A 21214-nucleotide genomic window follows, 5' to 3' on the forward strand; every position below is an offset into this window, starting at 1 on the left:
GAAGGGGACATTTGGTCTTGTATCAATGAGTAATGTCACTTCTGTTACCACCTACTTCATGCCATGCAACTTGCATATATAACTTTTTTTCACTGGCTACTTGTCATTATATATTTTATGTCTGTGTCTATGTTCCCTGCTCAGCTAAGTTCCATGAGAACAGAGAATCTGTGTATCTGGCTTGATGCTGTGTCCTCAGGACCTACCTGCACAGGATCAAACATGTCATAAGAATTCCATGAATACCTGTTGAGTGAAAGATGTAAATATTTCCTAAGTAAAGCTCTTTTACATTTGGGAAAATTGTCATTCAGGGAGAATAAATTAGTTTCAGAAAGTCCCATGTCTTGTATGTCAAAGAGCTGAGACTCCAAATAACTTCTTTTTGTCCCTCTTAGGTATTCCCAAGGATGAATGACATTCTTTATTTAATATTTTGACTACAAGAACTATTGTCTTCACATAGGCTCTAAAAGATTAAAAATTGACATGAATGGTTATACATAAAGCTTAAAGGGATTTCATTTAATATATAGTAATTCTGTTTTTTGTAATTTATTTTTTATGAAAGCTTTCATTTGCTTGATTATTAATTCTTTTGAAATAATTAGTACAAAACACTGGTCCATATATAACTATGAGGCAGAAAGAGTGAAGATTTTATTCCCTCTCTAAGAAATGAGGAGACAGACTCACAGACATATCAAGGCTCATCTTAAGACACACAACTGGTTAGCTGCAAATCTGAGACTAATGCTTAGGGTCACTCCGTGGGCCCATGTGCATCCTGCAGCACAGCTCTGTTTGGAGAGTGGGCTCTGGGGGTGGACAGCCTGAACTCACACCCCAACCCTGCCATTCTCAAGTTGCATATGTTTAGGCCAGTTCCAAAAACTCTGTGTGGCTCAGTTTCTCTCCCTGTAAATTAGCAATAATAGGACCAACCTGAGAAGAGTGATTGGGAAGATGACTGAAAGAAGTAAAGTCATTTGTAGTGCTTACAACAGGGTCTGAACATAATAAATGCTTGATAAACTTTAAATATCATCCTTATTATGAACCCAATGGTGATACTAGCAATTTACAAACTTCCAGATAGATCTCCATCATCTGGGTCAGATGGCCCTAGGTTAAAAAGGGAAGCTGACACAAAGCTCTATCGCTTTTTCTAAAAATTCCCTCCAAGAAAAAGAAAATCCCACTAATGGCTAACAGATATAGGATTAATCACCATATAAAACATTATTGATCTCTGGGGTAAATAATCTACCATAAATTTTCTTTTGTACATCTATGGGGATACTCAAGTCACTATGTATAGAAAATTAGTGTTTGAGCATGAAACTGGATGTCAGGTGTGGGTTTAGGTCCAGCATCTGTCACTGACTTCCTTACGACTCAGATCAGTCACTCTTTTGGGTTTGATGACGCCTACCCTGCAAAAAATGGGCAGGCAGAAAAGATGACTAGGCTGGGAATCAGCCTAGATACGACCAATTAATATTAGAAAATTATTGAAATGATCCATGGCCACAAGAATGCAAGGTGGATGGGGGCACTTGGGTAATGAATCTATCCAGACTTTTGCCTGGCATTGGGTCCTTTAAAAGTTGCATCAGCCTGGGTGTCATATTGCATGCCTATAATCCTAGCACTTTGGGAAGCCAAAGAAAGAGGATCATTGGAGTCCAGAACTTCAAGGCTGCAGTGACCTATTATCATGCCACTACACTGCAGCCTGTGAGTCAGAGCAAGACCCTGTCTTTAAAAATAAAATAAAATAATGGTTTCATCAGTGAATTTTGAAATGGTATTTTTGACATCCATAATCGTTTTCATAACTCTTTATTCTAATTTCTCTCCTTTCTTTTATCTGTACAACCTACTGTCTTTCTTATATCCTGGTCACTTTTTCGGCTGTCTTGGTTTGAAACCTATCATACTCAATAAGACAAAGGCTATTTCTCCTCAACTTTGCACACTCCCCAGCATGCCATGGTAAGCTTATAAACTAATGCTAATATTGCACATGAACATACACACATTCACATGCACACACTGTACTTACACAGGACCACTCTAACCAGTAGATATACACTAATGCCACTAGGAATGATGTCTTGTTTGGGGAGATTTACTGAGCAGCTCTCAGAAAATTCGTCCTTATAGCTACTCTAAGTGAACTGCATTGTTCTTTGTTTACCATCTTCTATGAAAGAGCCCTTTTACACATTAAATACTTGACTTGGACTGCACATTGTGAACTATACCAGTAACTATGGAAACACAGAACCATATAGATGACCAAGTGCTCCAAAGCAAAACCAGAGCTTAATCAACACCTAAAATAATACTGATGGCTTAAAAGGCAACTGTTAGGCTTATATATCATTCTACTAAGCCTTTCTCCCCTTCCTCTTCCTCTGCAAATCCTAATTTCTTGTTCCATAGCAGTTTGAGGACAGTCTGCAAGTCACTAATCATCTTTTTCCTCTCCAGGAAAAGAACATTTTCAGCAACTTTGAAAGTTCTGTTTACTGGTTCATTGTTTGTTGTTTTTAATTCTAGAATATTAAATATGTTAATATTAATAACATTCTACTTAAGATTCACCCTGGGGATGGACACGCTTGAAGCTCTGACTTGGATGGGGCAAAGGCAGTATATGTAACCTAAACATTTGTACCCCTGTAATGTGCTGAAAAAAATTAAAAAATTATTCTGACAAAATGAATTTATCACAGAGTAATAAAATATAATATTAATGATGTTAATTTATATTCTATTTTCCCTGAATGAACTAATTATTTTCTATAAATACTTATTTCACAGTCCGAGTTGGTGAAAGATTTCCAAGATTTGCGGAAGACAGTAGAGGCTATGAACATGTTCGATGCCAACCTGGGGTTCTTCTTCCTCCACTTAGCCCAGATCTTGATTTTGGAAGTCCTGGCTTGGCTAACACTGTATCAGTTTGGCAGTAGCTGGCGTGTTACAATATTCATCACCTTTCTGCTCACGATTTCCCAGGTGAGCAGATATCTTAGGCAGTGTCCTCACAGGATGGCTTGGATCTTTTTCTTTTCTCTTTAGATCAGTGTCAGTTGCTGTCTGAGGCTTCTTGGCCAGATTCTCATCACTGTCAGGCACTAAGCAAAAGCTACGAAATGTCACTGGGCATCAGTAATCTCATCTGTAAAATGGGGATAAAAATGAATATGAAATTATTCTGAGGAGGACTAAACAAACTAAAGTGTAAAATACCTAGCTCAGTGTAGGGTTTATGGTAAATATTTAATTAATGACAGTTGCTGCAGATTGTTCTATTTTATTCTCACAATTTCAGTAACTGAGGATCTGTCCTTGGCCATGTAACACTCACCTTTATCTTTCATTCATTAATAAACCAACATTTATCAATGTATCAGACTAATAATTCTCCAAGGGCAGAGACTTTATCTTATAATATGAGAATAAGAACATATAAGTCCCTCTGTAAATGACAAAAAGAAGCTGGTACTTAGCTGGGTATTTGATAAATCCTTGTGGAATAAAGTGTGGATCTCTGAACACGGCCTTCTATTAATGCTACACTGTGTTGTGAATACGAAGGGGAATCCATATGCTTCCCACTCCTGAGAAAGGAGTCATCTATTGGAGCAGATAGTCACTCAAACAGCAAAACATATTGCATGACAGGATGGTATTAATACCAATGAGAGGAACAATGCATGCTGTTGGAGTAGAAAGGAGCATTTTATTCTCAATAGAACAAGTGGAGAACTCCAACTCTCTTTGTAGAGAGTTAACAGCAATGTGTTACCAAATTATGCAATTTTGCATGTCAATTTTTTTTCTTGAAAAGCTATCTTGCTGTATATCTTAAAAAGTGACTCTTAGAAACAAGAATAGAATCCAGTAGTTGTTTGGTGCTTAGCAGGAGTTGGGCACTTTGCATCTCTGTAAGTTGCACAACAGCCTGTGAGTCAAGTATTAGTAACCATTATCAGATGAACAACCCATGGTCAGAGCTACCAAGTAACTTGCCCAGAGTCATGATGCTCAACAGTGGTGAAGAACATTTTAGAATCCAAATCTGTCTGACTTCAAAGTCCATGGTCTTTCCAATCTATGCTGGAAGATTTTGACAGTGGGAAGGGGAGCATTCAAGACGGAGAGAACCACTTGTACTAAAGCACAGTGGTTAGAAAAAGCAGGCCAGAGATCTGATCAAATTAAAAAGCTTTTGGACAGCCAAGGAAACTTTCATTAGAGTGAAAAGAGAGCCTACAGAATGGGAGAAAATATTTGCTCTCTACACATCCAGTAAAGGAGTGATATCAAGAATCTACCTAGAACTTAAAAAAATCAACAAGAAAAAATCAAACAGCCCCACCAACAAATGGGCAAAGAAAATGAACAGAAACTTTTCAAAAGAAAACACAATAATGGCCAGCAAACATATAAAAAAATTCTCCACATCTTTAATCATTAGAGAAATGCAAATCAAAACCACAATGAGATATCACCTAATCCCAGTGAGATTGGCCTCTGTCAAAAAATCCCAAAACAACAAATGCTGGTGAGGATGTGGAGAGGCAGGAGCACTCTTTCACTGCCGGTGGGACTGTAAATTAGTGCAACCTCTGTGGAAAAGAATTTGGAGATACCACAAAGACCTAAAAATAGAAATACCAGCAATATCACTATTAGGCATATTTGCAAAAGAACAAAAGACATTCTATAACAAAGACATCCGTACCTGAATATTTATGGCAGCACAATTCACTATTGCAAGGATGTGGAAACAGCCCAAGTGCCAGTCACTTCGAGTGGATTATAAAAATTTGGTATATATATATAACAATGGAATATCACTCAATTATAAGAAATGACACTGACCTTGCACCTCTTACATTTTCCTGGACACAGCTTGAGCCCATTATCCAAGGTAAGGTATCACAAGATTAGAAGAATAGGCTCCACATGTATTCACCATCAAGTTGGCACTGACTAATCAACACTATGGTGCTCACATGGTAGTAATATTCTCCAGGGATTAGAGGGTTGTGAGGGTAAATTCACAACTAGTGGATGTGGTGAGCAATATAATAATAATAATTTAAAAAGCAGGCCAGGGTGGAAAATAAAAACTTGGCTTGATTTCAGATGAGATCCCCAAGTATTCTCAAATGGGTTCATGGGTTACTTTATTGATTTCTTCTGGAGTTCCTGACATCTCTAATAACAACTTCATGTCTCCTAGGCTCAGAGTGCATTTTTGCAGCATGATGCAGGGCATCTTTCCATATTTAAGAAGTCTAAGTGGAACCATCTGTTGCACAAATTTGTGATCTGCCATCTCCAGGTACAGAATATCAGAATGTATGATGGGGATTCTTGAATGTCATTTCCTCAGGCACTGGCTTCCACATTTGTTTGACTGTGTACTCATATCAGTAAAAAATGTTTATCATACCCAACTAATAAATGTAAATGCACTAATAGTGTAGATAATATATACATAATATGTAATACAGTGTTATAAAATATGGGCTAAAGTAAGAACTTTAAAATTGTATGAGAAAAATCTTAAGTTTCATGATAGACTACTTGTCCCACTCTCTGCCACCTCATTGCCCTAGGGAATCATCTTGCAAAAAAATTTTGTGCCTTTAGATGTGAAGATGTGCACTGTAAAATCATGAAGGGAACATTCTTAGAAAGGATTTGAACATTTACTGCTGGGAAGGTAGGGAAATTCAGCAGGCTTGATTAGTCCTTGAAGAGTGAGGCTGTAAAGTGAGTGAGTGAATGAGCAAACATGACTTCTCAGAGCAGCTTTCAGGACCAGCTATGACAGCGTTCACTATGGGATTCTATCTCTGGCCCTCAGTGTTCCCATCTGTAATATTAGGAGTAAAACTAAATCTCTGCTTTTCTAGAGCTTTCTAGGATTTGGTCATTCTGTCCTCTGGCCCAGAAGGGAGGCCAGAGCCTTGCACTAACCAAGCCTTGCATTCAAACAAGGGCCTCTTAAGGAAACTGACTGACTCAGAGCCCATTTGTTCTTCCTTAACACAGCAGTTTCACACGTGTATGTCTGTCTGGGTGTCTGGCTCTCCCACCTACAGTGGCTGGAAAGTGTCCCCTACAAAAGGGTGAAGGGCATGCAGGGGTTAGGCCCACAGAGAGCCATGAGGAGTAACCACTGCCAGCAAATGGCGAGGAAAGGCAGATGGGACCCACGTTAGATGGCAGCCTGCCACATGCCAGGTTCAGAACGAGCCACATTGGGCTGTTATGTTAAGTAATTCTCATGAGGTGGGGATGTGATAACACCCCTGTTTTTTTAGCTGTGATTAATGTTCAAAGGGGTTAGCTAGTTAAGCCAATGGCCACAAGATGGTAATTGGAAGAATTCCTAGCACAGTATTAAATAGTGCAGGCTCTGGAGCAGTGCTTCTCATTTTTGGCTATCATTTGAGGTCACCTGAAGAAAATTTAAAAAAGAAAGAAAAAGAAAAACCCTGATGTCTGGGCACCATCTCTAGATATTTTGATCAAATTTAGCTGTGGTGGTGCCTGGAATGAGCATGGTTTTGAAATCTCCCTAAGGCCATTCTAACCTGCAGGCAGGATGGAGAACTGCTGCTTTAACAGCAGACCTGCCTTCTGTGGGAGCTCAGCCACTCAACAGCTGGGTGACCTTGAACAAGTTACTTAATGTCTTTAAACGTCAGTTTCTTCAACTGCAAAATGAGATTAGGGACCTGATAGGGACATTGTCAGGATTACATACAAAGCCCATGTGTTATGCTCAACACAGTGCCTGGCTTTGGGAAATGCTCAATAATGGTTAATTGCTACTAATAGTAGGAACAATCTCCTATAACCAAAATGAGGACCTAGAATCATAAAGACACCTGTTTAATGATGATGGTGTGAGAAGATATGTCACAATATCATTGAGTTGCAAGATACTAGCAACTGTTCTCATCTTACACTCTCGCGTTGAGCAGACTGAAGCTTAAGTAGATTAAAACGCTGATTTGGAATTCGATGTGTATGAGAGACATGTCTGCCACTCAAAATGATTACAATAAATAATAAATTGTCATTTTCTGTGACAAATTTCACTTTACCAGAATATTCCTGTAGGCACATTATTGCACCATTTATCCACCAATGTTACATGAGGTGTTTCTCGATACACTCAGAAATGCCACAAAATAAAAGTGGAGGCTTTTATTATGTCATTGTTCTTCTCAGGTAATGCCCCTTCCCATTTTCCCTACTCTGTCCTGATGAGTCAGGGAACAGGTAAGACTCACATGTCCTGGAGTAACTGGCAGTTGATTTGGCGCCAGTGTGTGGAATATTTTAGATCACTCCCACCCTTGGGGGCACTTTTAAAAATCACTACTATGCCATTGCTCCAAATTTGTACATGGCTCTTTGTATGTCAGTTGTGTCTCCAGAAACAATCTCACACTAGTTGAAATGAATGTAACCCTGATGACTCATGAGCAGGATAAGAAAATAGGAAATGCTTTTAAAAAGAGTTGCTAAGAGAGGACTCTGCAAAGAAGGCTGTGGAAAGGCAGTACTAATGCTCACAAGATTTCAAACTTAGGCATCCCTCTGCCATAGATGTATATGGTCTGGACCAGTACGCTCTAAGAAAAATACAAAGCTAGTCAAGTAAAAATGACATATACATTTTAAATTTCCTAAGTGCCAAATGCAAAAGGTCATTATTATAGCACATGTATTCAAAAAATTATTATTATTTCAACATGTGAACAAAATAAAATTATTGAGATATTTCATGCTCATTTTACCTGAGTCTTCAAATTCCAGTATGTTTTTTTTCACTAGCAGCCCATCTAAATTCCACTGGCCACATTTGAAGTGATTAATAGCCACATGGGGCTAATGGATATTGCATTAAACAGTATAGAGTAAAACATGTAGAGACTGGTTACTAAGAGATGTCAAATATGCAATAAAAAACTACTACTGTTTGTTCCTTTGTAAATTATTAATGTGAAGGAGGTAAAATAGAATATCTCACTGTGTCAGCATTTTCCATACAGCATTTCATGTCTCCCCAAACAACCCATGGAGGTAAATGTGCTTTTACAGTGTGTACTGAAGATAGAGTTGAGCCTCACAGAGGATGGGTGATTTGCTCAAATCCCACAGCAGTATTTATACATATAGTTTATGTAACTAGGTTGTTGTGCCTCCAAATCCTTAGCTCTATTAAAAATTTCAGACTTTCAATGAGAGAGAGATAATCGCAAACAAGTTAATCAGAGGTGATTTAAGATTGGCATCAGCTAAAACATTATTATTCTCATTCATTTTGATATGAAAGCACTGAAGCTGGAACATGTAATTATCTGAGACAAACCCCCCAAGGAGATCACTTCAGATCCATTCTTTGAAATATTCATTGGAGTAGGAAACCTGGGGCTACTTTTTATCTCCAGAACTAATTAAGTTCTTGGAGCTGAGACTTCTTTACATGTAAAATAGCAATAATATAATCTGACCCACCTACCTTCCGATTTGTTCCTGGCAGTGGAAAATGATGATCAAATAAGAGAAGGATGGAAAAACATTTTGTTTCAACAGGCTTTTATGATTGTGATTATCAGAAGTTGTTTTAGCCAGAAGTTATGTTTTGGATGAGGAAATTATTTCTTCTTTAGCTATGAGAGCCTCTGTCCAACGAGTCCCTCTGTGACCCAGCTGTGGGGACAAGATTGAGATACTCAAATATCTTATTTTGACTTTGGGGATGGATGAAGAAAATTCTGACAGTAAAGGGTATTTCAGGGGAGAGTTTTTCCAGCTAACAATCTCTCTCTTCTCCTCAGGGTATATCAGGAAACTGGTGGAATTGCATGCATTTTCAACATCATGTGAAACCCAACATCTACCACAAAGACCCAGATATCAAATTTGGCCCACTTTTTGTGCTTGGAGATTTGCAACCTGTCAAGGTACACTTAGAAATCCTGGGAACCTGAGAAATGTTCCTGGAAATGGTTCCTGCAAAGGATGACCTTTGGCCTTTCCTTAGAAAGATCAAGCTGAAAGCTCTGGTTTCATGCATGATCTGGGAGCATCATTCCTTCTTTCAGGTTCAAAATATAGACTTGAAATACCTGAACCTGGGGTTGAAGATTTGGAATCATGACTTATGGCTTTAAAGCTCACCTGGTCCAACCTCCTGCTCCAGGAACTAGAGAACCCACATAAGTCTGTCTGAGTCGCCCCAGTGACAATGGATCCCTGCCCAGTGCCTATCATCACCTCTGAGGCAGCACAAGCCAGGGATAGATAGTGGGTCTGGATGAGTGAGTTTGTCAGTGACTGTCCAGAGTTTAATGAGGATGTGGAGAAATCTTCACTGAGAGAAGACAGGTCAGTACACACTATAAGCACTAGATCACAAATATTTAAATATCTCAGTATCTCAAACCAGTTTGAGCACAGTTAGAAGAGTCTATACTGTTATATTTAACTCATGTTCATTTTGGTGCGTTTATACGTAAACCACAGCCTAAATACCTCTTAACACAACTAGAGTTGCCAGTTCTAATTTAAGCTTCTTAAACTACAGAAAATGGAGAAGAAAAGCCATCTTCACAATTTCTCAGTTGTTGATTCTTTTAACTTCAACTTAAAACCATCATGTTAAGTACTACTTACACTACTAAGTATTTTAGGAGGTAGTCTTTCTTTAAACAAATTATGTATAAGGATAAACAAGGAAATTTATCTCTTCTTAAAGGGAAATGCTGGCTGCTGTAAGTCAGGTACTTAGGAATAAATAGTTGCTGTCTCCTTCTGGAAAAACATAGGAGATTTACAAAATAGAAGAATATAGCTTTGTTGTCACGTAGGCCTATCTGGTACATAAAGGAAAAAACCTACAAACTTCCAAAAATAATTTTTCCCAGTTTGGGAAGACTCACCCTCTTCGCCGGCTGAAATAGAAAACAAAGTCTCTTATTTCAATTCTTTAACAAAATTATTGGCTGTGATCAGAAACCACTTGCTTTTGACAGTGGCTCCCCAAAGGTGGCCTTCCTGATGTTTGTGGTAGGGCGTGAGCTAGTGTACCCAGATTTGAGAAAGAGTTTTCCTCACAAAGTTTAGAATAGGAAGAAGTTTATTTACTTTTTCCTAGGTGGAGATAGGGCGAGAGAAAGGGCCAGCAGGAAGGTGCAGAAAGGAAGAATGTGCTGGCCTTTAAAACCAGCTTTTCAGACTTTTTAAATGAGGAGGTTGTAACTCAGTGGGGTACAGTTGAGACTCTGCTGCATCCCCTGTTTCTTTCTTCTCTATGACAAGATGATTATAGAAGGGGCAGCAGATGTGACAGTTTAAAATTTTGCTTCCCTGCCTTTCCTTGCAGAAGGGATTATCGCAGGAGAGGTAACTCTGCCCTCCAGATATGGTTGAGGCCTGAAGCTCACACCTGCTCTTCACCCAGAGACTCTTTAGACTGTAGAACAGCAGATTATCAATCAGTTTTGAAAGAGACATATTTATTTTTAATATCTCTTTTCCATCTGGTCAGCTCTTTTCAGAAGTTCTGTAAAACAGAACTGCTGTGTACTGTTTAGTGAGAGAATTCATAGGATTGATCTTTAACTGTTACTAGGAAATTGCAGATTAGATATTTTCCTGTTAATTTTGCAAGGACACCCCTTTAATTTTGTCAACTTCTATGCTTACTACTAGAATCATGAATGATATATTGATTTCTCTAGTTGTTCCCCCACCTGCCCAGAGCAAGGAAGGTTGTCCCATTAGAGTTCATGAAGCAGCCTGGCTCTCTCCACATCTGCCTTCCCTAGAGCTTTGCTCAGTGCACCTGCTGCCTCCTCACACACGAGGGAGGCCCCTCTCCAACTTCTGCATCTGCTCTGAGGACACATCCCTAGGACCTTAGAGTTCTACATAATATAGTATCAAGGCCACTGTACAAGACATCATTTATACTCTATTTAAATGCCAATATTATTTAGATCCTAAAATTCAGCCGTTTCTCATCAAACACATTTCTGATGATGACTGTGTTTTTCCTTCCTTCCTTCTTTGCTGCCAGTTATTCTATTACTCTCTTCAGACGTTATTTTCTTCAGTATGCATTAATCAAATCTTCTATGTCCTCAGCTCTGGTCCTCAAAGACTTGGAATCCTCATTTGAAGTGATAATCACAATCAGACCAATCATTTTCTACCCAGTCCCTATTCCATATTTCCCACTACTGAAAGATTGGCAAATTTGAGAGTAACTCCAAATAACTATTATTACTTCATGAACATGACAGTGTTTTAAATTTGTGACAGCAAAAGAAAGAGGAACCAAACATATCACCCAAATAAGAGAATAAATCTATATATAGAAGGGAAGACACGTAAGGAATGGGAAAAGCAGGAGTCAAACACTATGTGTATTGTTGCAACTCAGTAAACATAGGGAAAAATATGGAGTGGGTGTGAATTGTCATTCATTTATTAATTCCTTCAATAAACTTTTATTTAATGTCTGCCAGGTACTGGAGATATAACCATTGCTTCTATCCTCCTTTCAAAGCATTTGCTGTCTTTTGCCCTAACCACAGCCAGATTAAGGGGACTCCTAGAAAAAGAAATCAAATTTTCAATAGTAAGGATAACATAAAAATTATATGATAACATGTAATAAATAATTGTGCATAATATATAATAAATATAAATATTAGCATCATGACTTAGAATAGTAAATAATAGTGTGAGATTCATGATGAGAACACAAAAGAAGAAAAATGAGACAGATAAGAGGGGTCCATCCCTAAATCTTTTAACATATAACCATTTGGTATCTGTTAGATGAATGAATGAAAATAGAGTGTGAGGTACAAATAGGATCCTAAATCACACAGTTGAAGAAGAGCTAGAAAAAACTCATTAGAAATATTGCTTTTCAGACACTATTCCATTATACAAAAGGAGAAAAAATTTCAAAATTATTTACATTGGAATAAAAAATGATTATAATCCCCATAACCAAATGATCACAAAACTCACAATCCATCCTTGCAAGAATTGGTCACATTTAATTAAAGCAAAAAGATAGCACAAGATTTACTCCCATCTCAGTTTTGATTTTTTTAGTGACTCAGGTTTGACAGCTAACAGAAACTGAAGAGAGATGGCTCTTCGTATAGAGATTTTAGACATGAAGATACACACACACACACTCTCACGCACACTCAGAAACACAAACATCCTTGCGTGTAATGAGCAGAGCTGTTTTCTCCTATTTTATCTTTTTTTTTTTATCTCTCTCCATTCAGTATGGCAAGATGAAAATCAAATACATCAACTATGAAAAGCAGCACCTGTACTTCTACATGGGTGAGTCTGCCAGAGACACATTCCTTAATATCCCATTTCCTTGAATGAGCCCTTGTCAAGCCGGAAGGCTGACTGCAATTCTCTCACAGAAACCTGCCATTTCTTACTGTTACTGGGAAAAGCAGCATGTCTTGCTTCAGACTCACTAAGGTAGAAATCTGCAAAGAGAAATGGAAAAGCAAATAGACCTTTTTAACCAACATCTCCTCCCTTTGTGTGGTGAGCAGGGAAGGAGGGAGATGCCTCACAAGGGAGGGAAGGCAGCTGCCGGTCAAGGGGACCTGCACCTGGGACACTCATCGTGGAAAGATGGGACACCTGTCAACAGAAAATAAGTGGGATACTTGGGCAGGGATGGAAAGGAGATGGGATAATAATCCTGAAGCATGTAGTGTGACACCAGAGAAAGGAGAGGCCCAGGAATAAAAGGCATTTCTCACAACATTGTGTAGAAGAAAGCTGGAAGCTCAGTGGCCTATGTACAGCTGTAGAAGGCATGAGACCTACACACCTGAGTGTGAACACATAGGCCAGGCCTGAAAGGAAATAAGGTAGCTGAGTAATTCTGATGCCAAGAAAAGAACATGATTAGCAAAAAAACTTTGCTCTTGACCAAAATCAAACTCCTGGCAGCTGACAAAGAGAGTTTTCATGGAACTCCAGATATGCCCATCAAAGACATGCAACACACTTGGGAAACAAACCAAAATCAGGGGAGGAATCAAACATTTGCTGTGGGCCACTGCTTCTAAACCAGGGACAGTTTTTCCACCCAGGGAACATTTTACAGTGTTCAGACTAATTTCTTGGTTATCACAACAGAATTGGGGGCTTGTACTGATATACAATGGGTAGAAGACAGGGATAATTATAAACAGAAGAAAAACAAAGATGACATGATCATCTCAATTGATGTAGAAAAAGTATTCAGAATATTTCCATGATAAAAACTCTCAACAATCTATGCATTAAAGGACCATACTTAAAATTGTAAAAACCACTGATGACAAAATCATAGCCAACATCATAAATGGAGAAATGTTGAAAGCGTTCCCACTAAGAACTGGAACAAGTCAAAAATGCCCACTGTTACCAATTCTATTCAACATAGTGCTGGCAGCCCTAGTCAGCACAATAAGGGAAGAGAAAGAAATTAAGTGTCTTCTGAATGCAAATTAGTATATCCACTATGGAAAACTCTATTGAGATTCCTCAAAGAACTAAAAGTAGGCCTATCATTTGATCCAGCAATCCTACTACTGGATATTTACCCAACTAAAAAGAACACATTTTTTTTTTTTTATTTTGGCATACTATGGGGGTACAGATGTCAAGGTTTCAATAAATGCCCATTTCCCCCCCTCCCCCCAAAAGACTGAGTCTCCATCATGACCATCCCCCAGATGGTGCACATCTCACTCATTATGCATGTATATACCCGCCCCCCTCCCCCCTCCCACCTCCCCAATACCCTATTACTGTAGCACCTGTGTGTCCACTTAGGTGCTACTCAGTTAATACCAGTTTGCTGGAGAATATATCTGGTGCTTGTTTTTCCATTCTTGGGATACTTCACTTAGTAGTATGGGTTCCAGCTCTAACCAGGAAAATATAAGATGTGCTATATCACCGTTGTTTCTTAGAGATGAATAGTACTCCATGGTATACATATACCACATTTTATTAATCCATTCTTGGATTGATGGGCACTTGGGCTGTTTCCACAGCCTTGCAATTATGAATTGTGCTGCTATAAACATTCGAGTGCAGGTGTCTTTTTTGTAGAGTGTCACTGGATCATTTGGGTAGATGCCCAGCAATGGGATTGCTGGATCAAATGGTATATTCACTTGTATCGCTTTAAGGTATCTCCATATTGCTTTCCACAGAGGTTGAACTAGTTTGCAGTCCCACCAGCAGTGTAGGAGTGTTCCTCTCTCTCCACAACCATGCCAGCATTTGTTATTTGGAGACTTTTTGATAAAGGCCATTCTCACTGGAGTTAAGTGATATCTCATTGTAGTTTTGATTTGCGTTTCCCTGATGATTAGGGATGGTGAGCATTTTTTCATATGTTTGTTGGCCATTCTTCTGTCTTCTTTAGAAAAGTTTCTGTTCATGTCCTTTGCCCACTTTTTAATAGGGTTATTTGATTTTTTCTTGCTGATTTTCGTGAGTTCTAAGTATATTCTAGTTATCAGTCCTTTATCGGATACATAGGATGCAAAAATTTTCTCCCATTCTGTAGGTTGTCTGCCTACCTTCATGACTGTTTCTTTGGCTGTGCAGAAGCTTTGTAGTTTGATCATGTCCCATTTATTTATTTTTGTTGCTGCTTTGATTGCCTTTGGGGATTTCTTCATAAACTCTTTGCCTAGGCCGATGTCTAGGAGAGTGTTTCCAACATTTTCCTCTAGAATTCTAATGGTTTCATACCTGAGATTTAAGTCTGTTATCCAGCGTGAGTTGATTTTTGTGAGAGGTGAAAGGTGTGGGTCCTGTTTTAACCTTCTACAAGTGGCTATCCAGTTTTCCCAGCACCATTTATTGAAAAGGGATTCTTTTCCCCAGCGTATGTTTTTGTCTACTTTGTCAAAGATTAGATGGCTATATGAGGATGGTTTTATATCCGGATTCTCACATCTGTTCCACTGGTCAATAATCCTATTTTTGTGCCAATACCAGATTGTTTTAATTACTACAGCTTTGTAGTATAGTTTGATATCTGGCATATTAATGCCTCCCAATTTGTTTTTGTTGCCTAGAATTGCTCTTGATATTCGGGGTCTTCTTTGGTTCCATACAAAGCGTAAAATTATTTTTTCTATATCTGTGAAGAATGCTGATGGGATTTTAATAGGTATTGCATTGAATCTGTAGATCAGTTTGGGTAGTATAGACATTTTAATGATGTTGAGTCTGCCGATCCACGAGCATGGAATGGATTTCCATCTGTTTACATCCTCTGCTATTCCCTTCCTCAGTGTTTCATAGTTCTCCCTATAGAGGTCTTTTACCTCCTTGGTTAAGTATACTCCTAGGTACTTTAATTTCTTTGTTGCTATTGTGAAGGGTATTGAGTCTTTAATTTGGTTTTCGATTTGATTGTTGTTGGCATATACGAATGCCTCTGATTTCTGTGTATTGATTTTGTATCCTGAGACTTTGCTAAATTCATTGATCAGTTCCAGAAGTTTCCTGGTTGAATCTTTGGGGTTTTCTAGATATAATATCATATCATCAGCAAACAGTGAAAGTTTGATCTCTTCTGCCCCTATTTGGATACCTTTAATTCCACTTTCCTGTCTGATTGCTGTAGCCAGGACTTCCAGTACTATGTTGAATAGAAGTGGAGATAGTGGGCAGCCTTGTCTGGTTCCGGTTCTAAGTGGGAATGCTTTCAGTTTTTCCCCATTCAGTATGATGTTAGCTATGGGTCTGTCATAAATGGCTTGTATCATTTTTAGATATGTCCCTTCTATGCCTATTTTCTTGAGTGTTCGTATCATGAAAGGGTGTTGAATTTTGTCAACAGCTTTTTCTGCATCTATTGAGAGAATCATGTGGTCTTTGTTTTTGCTTCTGTTTATGTGGTGAATTGCATTTATAGATTTGCGTATGTTGAACCATCCCTGCATTCCTGGGATGAAGCCCACTTGGTCATGATGGATTATTTTTTTGATAAGTGTCTGGATTCGGTTAGCTAAGATTTTGTTGAAAATTTTTGCATCTATATTCATTAGGGATATTGGTCTGTAGTTTTCTTTTTTTGTTGGATTCTTTTCTGGTTTTGGTATCAGAGTAATATTCGCTTCATAAAAGGTGTCAGGGAGGTTTCCATTCTTCTCCATGTTGTGGAATAGTTTCTGCAAGATAGGTATTAGTTCTTCTTTGTAAGTGTGGTAAAATTCGGGTGTGAAGCCATCTGGACCGGGACTTTTCTTTTTAGGGAGATTTTTAATTGCTGTTTCTATTTCAGCTGTTGAGATTGGTCTGTTCAGGGAATCTATTTCTTCCTGGTTGAGCCTAGGGAGGCTGTGTGTTTCTAGAAATTTGTCCATTTCCTCCACATTTTCCAGTTTGTGTGAATAAATATCTTTGTAGTACTCATAAATTATATCTTGTATCTCTTTGGGATCAGTTGTGATATCTCCTTTTTTATTCCTGATGGAGCTTATTAGAGATTTCTCTTTTCTGCTTTTCGTTAGCTTAGCCAGTGGTGTGTCAATTTTGTTTATTTTTTCAAAGAACCAACTTTTTGTTTTGTTAATCTCCTGAATAGCTTTCCTGTTTTCAATTTCATTTAGTTCTGATTTGATCTTGTTGATTTCACTCCTTCTGCTGGGTTTGGGGCTGGTCTGTTCTTCTTTTTCCAGCTCTTTGAGTCGTTTCATTAGATTGTCTATTTGTGATCTTTTTGACTTTTGATTATAGGCATTTATGGAGATAAACTTTCCTCTCAGAACTGCTTTAGCTGTGTCCCAGAGGAGTTGATAACTTGTCTCTCCATTGTTGTTTTCTTCATAGAAGTTTTTTATTTCCGTCTTGATTTCTTCATTTACGAAGTAATCATTTAGTAGGAGGTTGTTTAATTTCCACGTTTTTGTGTAGAAATGTGAGTTTCTGTTAGGGTTGATTTCTAGTTTTATTCCATTGTGATCTGAGAAGATACATGGTATGATTTCTATTTTTTTAAATTTCTTGAGATTTACTTTGTGTCCTAGGATATGGTCAATCTTAGAGAATGTCCCGTGAGCTGATGAGAAGAACGTGTATTCAGTGGATTTGGGGTAGAATGTCCTGTAGATGTCAGTCAGACCCAATTGTTCTAGAGTTTTGTTTAAGTCCATTATTTCTTTATTAATTTTCTGTTTGGAGGATCTGTCTTGAGCCGTCAGTGGGGTATTGAAATCTCCAGTGATTATGGAGTTGGTATTAATCCATTTGCTTAGATCTAGTAAGGTTTGCTTTATGAAACTGGGTGCACCTAAGTTGGGTGCATAAATATTTAAAATTGTTATCTCTTCTTGTTGAACTGTGCCCTTCACCATTATGTAATGACCCTCTTTGTCTTTCACTACTTTTGTTGGTTTAAAAACTAAATCGTCTGAAATTAGAACAGCCACACCAGCCTTCTTTTGGCTTCCACTTGCCTGGAATACTGATCTCCACCCTTTTACTTTTAGTCTATATGCATCCTTGCAGGTTAGATGTGTTTCCTGAAGACAGCATATACTTGGCCTGTATTTTCTTATCCATTCAGCCAGCCTATGTCTCTTGAGTGGAACACATTTTATCGAAAAGACACCTTAACTTAAATGTTTATCACAGCACAATTCATAGTTGCAAAGATGTGGAATTGAGCCAAATGCCTGTCAATTCATGATTGGATTAATAAAATATGGTATCTGTATATCATAGAGGTAGGTATATGTATAAATATGGTATATGTATACCAGCCTTGAAGAGGCTTAATGCCTTTTACAACAATTTGGATGGAATTGGAGACCATCATCCTAAGTAAGGTATCTAAAGAATGGAAAAACAAACACCACATATACTCAGTATTAAATTGGAACTTATGGATGGCCACAGATGAGCACAGAGGGAAGTAAAACTCAAGTGAAATGAGCCAGAGGGTAGGTGTGAAGAGACAGGCAAAATCTGACATGAATATTACAGTGATCACAATCTTACTGTTGGGCACACTTATACCCCTGACTCAAGAATTGTAAAAGCAACCCATATATCCAAAACATATGTACCTCTGTAATATATTGAAATAAAAAATTAAATTAAATTAAATATACAAGAGGGAAAAAAGAAAGACATTTCTGGGTTATATAAAATATATCTCCAACCAAGAGAGGAATGATTTACAATTGTAGGTTTTCTAAAGTAAATGCTTTGTATTTCTGTGGTTCCTGTTGTAACCTCTCCTTTTTCATTTCTAACTGAGTTTATTAGAGACCCTTCCCTTCAAATTCTTTTCAATCTAGCAAGAAGGCTGTCCATTTTTTAAAAATCTTTTTGAAAAGCAAGCTTTAGGTTTTTCTGATCTTCCATATAATTAATTCTCTTGTTCTCAATTTCATGTAATTCTGATTTTATCATAGTTATTTCTTTTCTTCTACTAGATTTGGAATTGATTGGCTCTTCCTTTTCCAATTCCTTGAGACTATATATTACATTGTCTACTTTTGACCTTTCTATTTTTTGGATGTGGGCTTTAATGTTACTAGTTTCCCTTTCAAGAATGCTTTTGCTGTATCCCACAGGTTTTGATAGCTAGTGTCTCCATTATCATTTAGTTCAAAGAAACTCTTGATTTTCCTCTGTATTTCCTCCTTGATCCAATAGTTATTCAACAATGGATGATTACTTTCCATGACTTTGTGAGGTGGTGAGTATTTCTGTTGGAATTGAGTTCTAATTTCATACCATTATGAATAGAGACAATACACAGTATAATTTATATATTTTTTTAATTTGTTGAAGTCTGATTTGTGGCTTAATATGTGATTAATTTTGGAGAAAGTGCCATGGGTTGATGAAAAAAATGTGCATTTGGCTTTATTTGGGTGGAATGTTCTGTATTGTTCTGTCAGAAGCTTTTGTTCTAGAACTATGTTTAAATCCATTATTTCTTTGCTTATTTTTTGTTTGGAAGGTCTGTCCTGTTCATTCAGTTGAAGTCCCCTGCTGCTATGGCATTACTGTTTATCATGCTATTTAGATCAGACAATGTATGCTTTATGTGACTGGGCACTCCTAAGTTGGGTGCATAAATATTAAGAATTGTTACTTCTTCTTGTTGGATCTTCCCTTTCACCATTATATAGTGGTCATTTTTGTCCTTTTTTACTTTTTCTATTTTAAAGCTTATGTCATCTGCAAATAGTATTGCTACCCCTGTTTTCTTTTGACTTCCATTTGCCTTCATCTCTTGACCTTGAGCCTGAAGGCATTTTTCTTGGTTTGATATGTTTCCTGTAAACAACAGATACTAGGCTTGTGGATATTTATCTACTCTGGAGTCTATGTGTCTTCAGAGGACAGTTTAATTCATTCACAATTGTTGAGAGGATTGAAATTTGAGGTAGATTTCTAGTCATATTGTTGGGTGAAAACCTGTTGTTTTGTTTTACTCCTTGAGCCATCATGAAGTCCAAATTCTAGCCTTTGACTCTTGAATGATTTTACATTGAAGAGTGTCTATTGTGCTTTTCGGTGTGTAATGCAGGTGTAATTACTTCCTGTAGGGCTGGTCTGTTCTTTGCACATTCCATTCATTGATTGCTTGTCTGGAAAAGACTTTTTTTCTTCCTCATAGATAAAATTTAATTTTGCCAGATAAAGAATTCCAGGTTAGGCATTATTCTGTTTTAGAACTTTATGTTCAGGCACGCAACCCCTTCTGGCTTGTAAAGTTTCAGTTGAGAAATCCGCAGTTAGTCTCATAGGTTTTCCCTTGTAGTTTATTTGTTGCTTTCTTCTGCCTGCTCAGAGAAGTGCTTCTTTCATATTTACTTTAGTCAGTCTAATAACCACATGATGTGGTGACTGCGTTTTCACATTGAATGTCCCACGTGTTCTGTTTGCTTCTTGTATCTGGATATCAAGATTTCTGGCCAGGCCAGGCATATTTTACTCCAGTATTCCATGAAATAAGTTTTCCAGCACTTGTGTATTTTCTTCTTCTCCTTCTAGGATGCCAATGATTCTTATATTTGACATCTTTATGTAATCCCATATTTCTTGTATGTTTCAGCTTTGTCCTAGGTTATGTGTTCTTTTTCTTCATCCAATTTGTTTAGCACATATGCGTTATCTTCAAGCTCTGAGATTCTTTACTCTGAATGATCCATTGTATTCTTGAGGCTTTCCACTGTGTTTTGAAGTTTCTTGAATGCCCCCTTCATTGCCAAGATTTCTGTTTGATTGTTCCATAGTATTTCAATTTCTTTAGAGAATTTTTCATTCATTTTGTCAATTGTTCTTGTAAATTCTTTATGTTGTGATTGTATTTTCTCTTCAATACCACTGAGTTTTCTTACAATTCATACTTGGAATTTTTCCTTTGTCAGTTTAATCATATCATGTAAGTTGGTATCTATTAATGTAGATCAAATATTTTCTTTTGGAGGTGACTTTTCTCTCTGATCATTCATAATTTCTATGTTCTTTCACTGATTGTTTCTCATCAGGCAACTCTGTCAAGGACTGGAGGAGCTTGTACTGGTTTATGGACTTAATTGTGGGTCCCAAAAGAGATGTTCCTTGACAATGCTGGGGAGATGTGCTCTGCTTCTGAATTATCATAGAGGTATTTTGTTGGGTAGACCCTCTCAGCTATAGGCCTAGGCAAAGGATGTCTGAAGAAGGCACCCAAAGCAATCACAGCAGCAACAAAAATAAATAAATAAATAGGATCCAATCAAATTAAAAAGCTTTTACACAGTCAAGGAAACTATCATTAGAGTGAATAGACAGCCTACAGAATGGGAGAAAATATTTGCTTTCTACACATCTGATAAAGGGCTAATATCAAGAATCTATCTAGAATTTTAAAAAAATCAACAAGAAAAAAATCAAACAAGCCCATCAATAAATGGACAAAGGACATGAACAGACATTTTTCAAAAGAAATCAGACTAATTGCCAGCAAACATATAAAAACATGCTCAGTATGTTTAATCATTAGAGAAATAAAAATCATCACTGCAATGGCTTATCACCTAACCCTAGTGAGATTGGCTTCTATCAAAATATCAGAAAACAACAAATG

At 37.6% G+C, this 21214-nt stretch overlaps 1 protein-coding gene across 1 annotated transcript in view; it reads left to right on the forward strand.

The window, feature by feature from the left end:
- The window catches only part of LOC105863106 (fatty acid desaturase 2-like protein FADS2B), a 48974-nt gene that overhangs the window by 12804 nt on the left and 14956 nt on the right, over positions 1-21214 (forward strand). Inside the window, exons 3-6 of the mRNA XM_012749859.3 lie at positions 2833-3030; positions 5267-5368; positions 8889-9014; positions 12366-12426. Coding sequence (XP_012605313.2) covers positions 2833-3030; positions 5267-5368; positions 8889-9014; positions 12366-12426 — 487 coding nt within the window. The remainder of the gene's footprint in view (positions 1-2832; positions 3031-5266; positions 5369-8888; positions 9015-12365; positions 12427-21214) is intronic.

This window comes from Microcebus murinus, chromosome 4 (assembly GCF_040939455.1).
Source record: "Microcebus murinus isolate Inina chromosome 4, M.murinus_Inina_mat1.0, whole genome shotgun sequence".
In the NCBI taxonomy this organism is placed as follows: Eukaryota; Metazoa; Chordata; class Mammalia; order Primates; family Cheirogaleidae; genus Microcebus; species Microcebus murinus.